The sequence below is a fragment of the Synchiropus splendidus genome, chromosome 14 (assembly GCF_027744825.2).
Source record: "Synchiropus splendidus isolate RoL2022-P1 chromosome 14, RoL_Sspl_1.0, whole genome shotgun sequence".
NCBI lineage: Eukaryota > Metazoa > Chordata > Actinopteri > Syngnathiformes > Callionymidae > Synchiropus > Synchiropus splendidus.
In genome coordinates this window covers 7,910,293-7,918,343 of record NC_071347.1, presented here as the reverse complement: position 1 = coordinate 7,918,343, position 8,051 = coordinate 7,910,293, and the positions used below count along the sequence as shown (strand labels likewise).

The 8,051-nt window shown below is 41.8% G+C and overlaps 2 protein-coding genes across 2 annotated transcripts; both read right to left on the bottom strand.

The window, feature by feature from the left end:
• Window positions 1-1,388: 1,388 nt before the first annotated feature.
• Window positions 1,389-3,684, bottom strand: LOC128770875 (E3 ubiquitin-protein ligase RNF12-B-like). The gene is made up of 2 exons (XM_053885813.1): window positions 3,520-3,684; window positions 1,389-2,437 (listed from the first exon to the last, which is right to left on the bottom strand). The coding sequence occupies exon 2, from the start codon at window positions 2,428-2,430 to the stop codon at window positions 1,768-1,770; it is 663 nt and encodes a 220-aa protein (XP_053741788.1). The 5' UTR covers window positions 2,431-2,437; window positions 3,520-3,684; the 3' UTR covers window positions 1,389-1,767.
• Window positions 3,685-4,412: 728 nt separating this feature from the next.
• On the bottom strand, window positions 4,413-6,566 carry LOC128770876 (cell cycle regulator of non-homologous end joining-like). The gene is made up of 3 exons (XM_053885814.1): window positions 6,419-6,566; window positions 6,195-6,291; window positions 4,413-5,742 (listed from the first exon to the last, which is right to left on the bottom strand). The coding sequence occupies exons 1-3, from the start codon at window positions 6,520-6,522 to the stop codon at window positions 5,407-5,409; spliced, it is 537 nt and encodes a 178-aa protein (XP_053741789.1). The 5' UTR covers window positions 6,523-6,566; the 3' UTR covers window positions 4,413-5,406.
• Window positions 6,567-8,051: the final 1,485 nt, after the last annotated feature.

The following is an 8,051-nucleotide window of genomic DNA, read 5'->3' as shown; positions in this document are numbered from 1 at the left end:
GAGAAGCTTCTCTGCAAGTGTTTAATTCTTACATACTCTGGAGCGTTAATGTTTGGACATGAAACCTCTGGGACAGATATCTTCAATGAAACTGCGTTACAAGGGAGACATTTTAACAATGTCTGGATGAAGTAGGAGGAGATAGTACGGCAGTCATGAGCTGATACACATTTCACCGTGCATAAATAAAAGCCTAAAATTAGTCAGTTGTTTGGTTGGCTCATCAACATAGAGTTATTCAAGTATGGTATTAAAACTTGGTTTGTTTCTTTGGGATTTGTCCAGCACTTTTTGTAAACACTTTTCAAAACATTTAGTTTTTTGTTTTGTTTTGTTTTTCTTCATCATTTACAGGACTTAACAGCAACCCCAGTCAGTCACATGACCTTGATTCAGATATTACAATGTAATAAACTCTGTTATCAAAAGGCTTAAAATAATTTGAGGATGAAAACTTCAATGATCACAGTAACATTATACAGTGACGTTAGTGTATAAGTCTTAATTTTATTTGTTGATCCTAAACTTATTGTTATTAGCCACCACTGCAGCACATTATACCTCAGGAAACCAAGACTGCAAACTGTGTTGGACGCTGCTGGTGGTGAGTGTTCAGACAACAATCATGGCAAAGTGGAAAGAGGATGAATCATCAACCATTGCTCACCAGAGATTGAAACTATCATGGAAAAAGTGACACCAGGACTGGAACTGAAAATGGACTTTATCGAGCTGTTTCTGCATCTTGTGAATCGGTCCAGTTCTGTAGTTCACTCCTATAATTTTCACATGTTTGTAAAGTTGTGTATTTTTTCACCAGTCAGTGTAGAAACCAGCAATAGGAGCAGCATCAGACAAATGAAACCGTCCGGGCACTGTCAGGCTTGGCTGCTAAACACAGCTGGTGGTGGTTTGTGAATGACTGCGTGAGAGAGAACCATCAGTATTAATCTGTGTGACTTAACCACAAACCAGTGACACTCCATTTGAACCTAAAAAATAAATCAACAGAACTGCGTCGCTTAAATAAAACTAATATTTGATGTTCAAAGACAAAGCTTTAAAACAAATGTTTAAGATAGTTTGAGGTGGGACTCGATTAAAAGAATCAGAGGTTTTATAATGAATTAATCTCGATTAATCGCATTTTATTATTTGACACCAGAATGATCAACTTTAAGTCGAACCTGTGCTCAGAACCTAACCCATCAGGGTGGAAGGGCTCCAGTGCTGCATCACACTTTATTAAACTTGAATTTGAAATTGAAATTTCCATCCACCAGTGATGCCAGCGACAACACAGTGCCAGCGACAACACAGTGCCACGACGTAGAGATACTTGTCTTCAGCTCTTGTTGAACCTTTCATACTTGAATGAATAAACTCAACTGGGATAGCATTCACTGTGTAAGTATGCTTTATTCACACAAGCAAAGCCAACATCATCACGTTAATGATTACACAAAACAAAGGAAATGTGTGACAAATGTAAATAAGCATTCATGTTTCCTCTTTTTGTTTGCAATGCAAAAAAAACCCTCATGTTTGTTTGCATTGCCTTTCCCCTCCTCTTTTTGTCTTGATCAGAAGTCAGCTGTATTTTGATGGAAGCTACACTCGCAGTAAAATAAGGCGAGAATCAATATTTGGTTTTCAGTCTGTTCCCTGAATAAACCCGGTATAAAGAAGCGCTGTGTGAAACTAAGGCACCTTTGAGAAGAGAAAGAAGTTTTGGCGATTAACGTTTTATGGAATGGGTTTCTAGACTCACATCAGCTCCTTAATGGAGTTTATGTCAATGCTTGGGATTTCATCCGGGATTTTGGCTTCACCGTCAAGGAGGCCACTCACTGCTGCGCTTCCCTTCTCGGTGATGTCTTCCAGGAGTCCAGTTACAATTCCCTGGGTGATATCGCTCGCTTGTTGCTTCAGATCCTCCAGTGGACTTGTCAGGTTCCCTTCTGACGCCTTAGGGTCAGAGTCCTCTTTCTCTTCATCGGCCGCAGAGACGTCTGAAGGCTTGTCCACATTGACGGGATCCAGGATGCTACTCGGGGAGGGGATGGTGATTTCAGGGGTGGTTTTCGGCTCAGGAACAGCTTCTGGCTCAGTAGGTTTCTCCACGACTGGATCCAATGCTTTGTCAACAGGAGCTGGACTCTCGGCATCACCTGTTTGGGCTGAGGCGTTGGCACCTTCCGCTGGTTTTTCCTCCATCACACAGTCTTCTGACGGTAAACAGACATCAGTAGAAACTGGCGGTCCGACTTCCACGACAAGCTTCTCCGGTTCGGTCGCTGCTGCGGTCGGCTCCGGCTCGGTTTTCTCAGGTGGTTTTGCCTCTGCAGCGTCGGCCACCTTCGGATCGGACGCACCTTTTGCATCACTGCTGATCGGAGCGGCTTTCCTTCTACTGAACTTGATCCCCATTCTCACCCTGGAATCACAAAGGTTGTTATAGGTGTTGCATCATAAAAAAAAAAACGACATTATGGCGTTTTTGGCACGCCCTCGCACGACCCTCCTCAATATCTGACGTCACCACAAAAAACACTCCACAAATTTAGTGACAATCACATGCTGCTGCCCACGCAAAAAAAAAGAAAAAAAAAAGGTCACATCCTCCTCCGAGACGCCTGAAGACATCAGCGATACCATTTATAATGTCTAACAAAACATACAAATACTGCTGACTCATCATCCCTCCTCTCAAATTTCAAAACAAGTTTGAAGACTGATAGGTGGATGTTAACAAAATAAAGAGTATGGGACAAAGTTTAGGAAGGATTTAGGATGTGTAAACATGATTAAGAAATTATATATATATATACAAATAGAATAATAATGTATAGCATAGTCAGCCAATGGATAATGCATGGGAAATGGTCATATTATAATCTCAATAGCTGAAAGTAAAATATATCGCAGGAAAAAAACTTTAAAAATACAGTTAAAAATAAGTCTTAAATACAGTCACGAAAAAATATATATCAATGTTCCCTTTTTTCTGAACTTTTGTTCGTGTCATATTTTTATTTTTAAAAAACTTTTATTTTTTTTAATAAAACGCAGGCATCCTGTTTTAGTGTGCACCAATCGTTAATACGCAACTCTGAGTGTCACGTACCGAGGCCATGATGAAACACAAAATTATAATTTAGCATTTCTGCAGAAGGCGACTAACGCCCATTTCTGAGAGGGTTTGCTTTTTGTACGACGCTTTGTGAAGAATAACTGTCTTCTTTTCCTGATCTAATTCATAAGTTATTGGCTAAACTATACTTCTTTCTGCTGTCAGGTCTATGAACCACATGTAGAGCATAAAAGTGCCAAGACGCTTTACTGACACTGAGCTCATGTTAGAGACAATGAGCTTTAAAAAAATGACAATTGCGAGAGTCCAAAGAAGAACGAAGTCTCTTCCTGGAGACCCCGCCCCCTCTAAAATATTTAAAACTCAACAAATCACGGAATAACTTTCGCCTTCACCTTCGATTACATTAAAACCGTATCACTGACCTGTGGAGTTTGAGCAGCCGCACAGAAGAGTCAAGGCTCAGTCGATCGTCTCTCGATGTGCACAACTTTTAACTGTCGCAGCACAAGTCAAGCGCATCGACGTGCGCGCGCCCGAGACGTGCCAGGAGCGCGCGCCGGCAGGACGGATGCGCGCGCTTTCACCTGACTTGATTTACATATTTTTGAGACAAACATCAGGGAAAGAAAAACAGACACGGGATCCTTCATGACCATAAATGTATCAGCTATTTAACTGCAGCTTTTTACAGCCCAAGAAGATACAGTTTGTTGTTGTGAGGTAACGATAAGGGTCATATTAGATGTAAATATTTGTGTTAGAGCAGGTCAGGGAAGTTTTGCCGATAAGCCTTAGTCGAAACTATTCAGTGGCATTATTTTAAATAAAAGACACTAGATTAAATACTACTTCTAAGCAAGTTGCTATGTAATACAGTTGAGTTCTGCTTCATATGTAACACAGACCCATGGACACTTCTTATTGATCATATCTCTTTCTCTTTCTATGTAAAAACCTAAAACTGTACTGCAACTGTATTCAGATTATTACTCTTGACATTATTTATATATTATTTACATTAATATTTTTCACATTAATTTCAAATTGTGCTTATTATTTTAGTGGTTCCTAGAACTGAAAGGGTTCCTACAGTGTGTGTCGTCCGGTCAGTATGATACCGGTGTTTCTTTTCTGTGGGCAAGCATCCACTCGGCGAGTTCCTGGCTGTTTGTAGTATTCTTTCTCGACGAAGCTCAGACAGAAGTTTTCTTCTCTATGCAGAGGTATGTGAAGCCTGGACCCAGCTTTCACTCAGCCAGTGGCATGCCGCTCCTGGGAAGTTCTCAAAGGTTACGGGATGTTACCCTGGTTCTACAAATGCAAGCCATGCCCTCTTTCGACGCTGCTCAGCTGACCCCCTTTCTCTGAGTCCACTGAATCGTAGATTACAGGAAGAGGGCCCCTTTTATAGAGCAAGGCTATACTGCCCCTGCTGGGCAGAGAGTGCATTGACCTCTCTCAGCGCCAAGGCACTGCTCTGGAACTAAAGTGAGGCCTGTTGGAGGGCATGACATGCATTCTTAGAACCAGGGTTACACCTTGTGACCTAGGCTTTATTCAGCTAGCTCAAGCTAGAGTGAAACCTGTAGACAGTGAATCAACTGAGGAACGGTCTTCACAGTGCACACAACATTTTTCTTCTCATTGTTTAGATGACTGGTATTAAAGTAAATAAATCCCCGCTCAAGTTTGCTGGGCTCAAGATATGGCCAAACTGTGGTGGAGACTCGACAGCACGTCCTCCTTCAGCCATCATTTCATCCGCTATTTTACCCAGAGACAGGTAAAAATCACACGCAGACAAAAGGCTTGGTGACTTGTGGAGGCTAAAATTAAAGCAAAAGTCAACTGAAAAAAATGTACTGAAGTACAGTACTTTGTTGCTTTTTGCCGAAAAACTGCTCACAGACTGAATATGACATTGGAACAGCCAAAAATAAGGATGTACAAAATAAGTCATTTGGAATTAGAAATTGTCAAAACCAGGGTGAGATCTGAGTGAGAAGCCATCTGTTTAGCTAAAGGTGTGACCAAGAAATAGTTGCTAACAATGAGCACAGGTATGACCACTCCAATAAAACGACCTCATTATTTTGCATCAGTCCTTGGCACCATCATGTCCTGACATGTTGTTATTCAACTCCAAACTGGTGAGCGTCATAACAAAGCTCTGTTAAGACGCGTGTTTGAAAAAAAAATAAGGATTTAAGATTTAAGAGAGCACTTTTCTAGAATATCACACAACTTAAGCATGAAATCCTGGTTTTAAAAAATCCAAAATAAACTCACAAGAACAGCATTTTTCATGATCAGCTAAAAAAAATCTCCCTCACTAATCTGAGTTCATCGTCCTCCTCTGCTTCCTCTTTCGTCTTCTTGTCCAAATCGGCTGTCTCAGATTGTTGGCCATCGCCCTTCAGGCTGTCGTGCTCCTGAACTGAAGTGCGACCTTCAGCCGCACCGCGGCGCTCTGAGCTCTCAGAGTACGGCACGGTTTGTAGCTCAGAGACGTCCAAGTCTGACTCTGACACATGGGTGTCCTCCTCAGAAGAGAATTCCTCCACCACAGTTTTTTTGGTCGTATTCGATGCCGGCGAGTCCGTCCTGCTCTTTTTCAACTCAGGGCCTTCTGGCTCCTCCACCGCCTGTAGACACAGAAGAATTCACCACTGCAGGCCACTTGAAGCTTGACATTTACTCTGAGAACAATTGTTTCATGTACAATATGGGGAAAACACACACACTTACACACATTTGTATTCCTATCTTTGTGGGGACTGGTCAATTACATAATGCTTTCTGCAGCCTCTCACCCTAAACCTAACCATCCAAAACAAATGACTCACCTTAACCAAGTCTCTTAACCAAACTTAAAGTCAATTATAATGACCCAATGAGTTTTGAAGTTTTGATCCTCAAATTGAAGCTTAACCTTGCTGAATCGTTACTCATATGCTTGCAATGCATTTTAAAGAAACATATCTTGCACACTTTGCTATAAATGTTTAGAAATCCGTCATCTATATTCAAATATAACAGCCAACTATAACTATTATATTTAAATATGAAACGGATACATTTAGATAAACAGCGCCACCTTGTGTGTGGTGATGAGCTCCACTTCTGGATCCGCAGCAAGACATGAAGCTGCGGCTTCTGTAAGTTCTTTTTCGTTCATGCAGTAGAAAACCGACCTGAAACCGTTAAAGGGCATTTATTTATTCATTTTTCAACAAACATAAACACCGCCTGTAACTGTCTGGCGTTATATTTCTTTCGAACGCGCATAGAAAGAAGCTCAAATCCACCGGCTACATCTACCTCAGTGTTTTTGGGGTATGGAAACTCTTTAGTGTGTCTGTTGTCTTCCTTTTGCCGTCTCGTTTGGACATCCATGACGGCAGCGTCCTGCTCTTCTCTGCCATCTTCTTTCACTTCAGCCACTCAAAACATCCGCCATTGCTGGAACGGAAAGGTCACGTGACGGCCACCAGCGCCGCTCTGTGGACGCATGATGCATTACACCACCCAGTTCCTTTATGCCCCTTGTGAATACAAATATTTTACACAGTCGTTCCTTCCTCGAAAAGAGGAAGAATTTAACAACAGCTGCAGCTGTTAATATTACATTCATATCATCACATGATCACATCAAATTCGATCTCAAATGCCCCCAAAATGTTTTGAACTCACCAGCAATATAAGTTTGAGTTTAATACTGTTAAAAAAATCTGTGTATTGATCCTAAATTATATCGCTGCATTCCATCCGACATCGGTCACTTCATTGAAAGTGTTTTACATCAACGGCTTAATTTGCCTTTCTTTAATTTATCAGAAAATGTGATCATGGTTGACCTTTTGTCCTTTAATCTCAGCGGCGGTCTGAACCGTCTAATCGCGTGGCACATTTCCCCCTCTGTCACTCTCAACTCTTCCGCCCCTCATCATCCTTTTATCACTTGCTTTTCATTTGCTGACGCTCGCAGTCGACCACTCACTTCCTCCCCAAAGCTGCCGCCTCTCACTCTGGCGCTTTAATTGCTTCTCTTAAGACCCTCCCCATACAAAGTGCTTAAGCTTTGAAGGCCAGACTCATATATTTGACTAAAAGTAGAGGAAATGAAGGGGAGGGAATGGATGGAGGGAGCGGTGGCCTCGTGTAATTCACCCCCCCCTTTATATCGTCCGTCTCCTGACAAATACCCCCAACAGTGTATTGCTAACACACTTGCAAATGGCAGAACTTCATCGAATCTGGTCGACAATAATACCGCCACATTAGAGAAATCTCAATGAGTGCTGGACTCATCCTACTCCAGGCTCCGTGCCACGTCCTCTGATAAGACTGCACTAAGAAGATTTTGGTTTTTTTCCCTCCTGCAGATCAAAGCTTGTTTCTGCTTCTTTTTGCCAGCTGAGCCTGTGGGTCAGCGTAGTCAGAATCTTTGCTGAACTAAGTGGTGGCGTCAAGATGAACACTGTGCCCTGAAAGGTACCTGTTGAAGTATTTCTGGAGTTTTGTTTCTGGTCAAGCAGTTTAAAGCATCCATCTGGACCATATTTGCTCTGCCATTTCAGAGCCTTTTGAATTAAGCGACGTAACCGAGAGCAGCAGCCACTGAGGCTAAAAACTCAAGCCCACAGCAGCACGACGTCCAATTCAGTGCATGAAAATAAAAACACAACTCATAGACAAGTGTGATCACTAGATCACTAGAAGGGGCGAGAGGAGGGGGACACCCTGGAAAGGATGGCAGTTCGACACTGGGAACGTAAAGATCTCTAAATATATCTAAATAAATAGAGAAAAACTCATTGATGCTCATTTACATCCATACTGATTTTTCCATTCAATATTATTGTCCTACATTTTATCTGTATACTTCAATACCTTTGTAGCATTTCAAAAACCAATGTTCACATTGGCCAGTTGTGCACAAGCACGTCCAGGA

Excerpts from the sequence above, each read along its gene's own strand:
- LOC128770875 (XM_053885813.1), bottom strand. The coding sequence starts at position 2,430 with ATGGGGATCAAGTTCAGTAGAAGGAAAGCCGCTCCGATCAGCAGTGAT.
- LOC128770876 (XM_053885814.1), bottom strand. The coding sequence starts at position 6,522 with ATGGCAGAGAAGAGCAGGACGCTGCCGTCATGGATGTCCAAACGAGAC. Across the intron at positions 6,292-6,418 it reads CATACCCCAAAAACACTGAG|GTCGGTTTTCTACTGCATGA; the intron begins GTAGATGTAGCC and ends TAACGGTTTCAG. Across the intron at positions 5,743-6,194 it reads AGCTCATCACCACACACAAG|GCGGTGGAGGAGCCAGAAGG; the intron begins GTGGCGCTGTTT and ends CTGTGTCTACAG.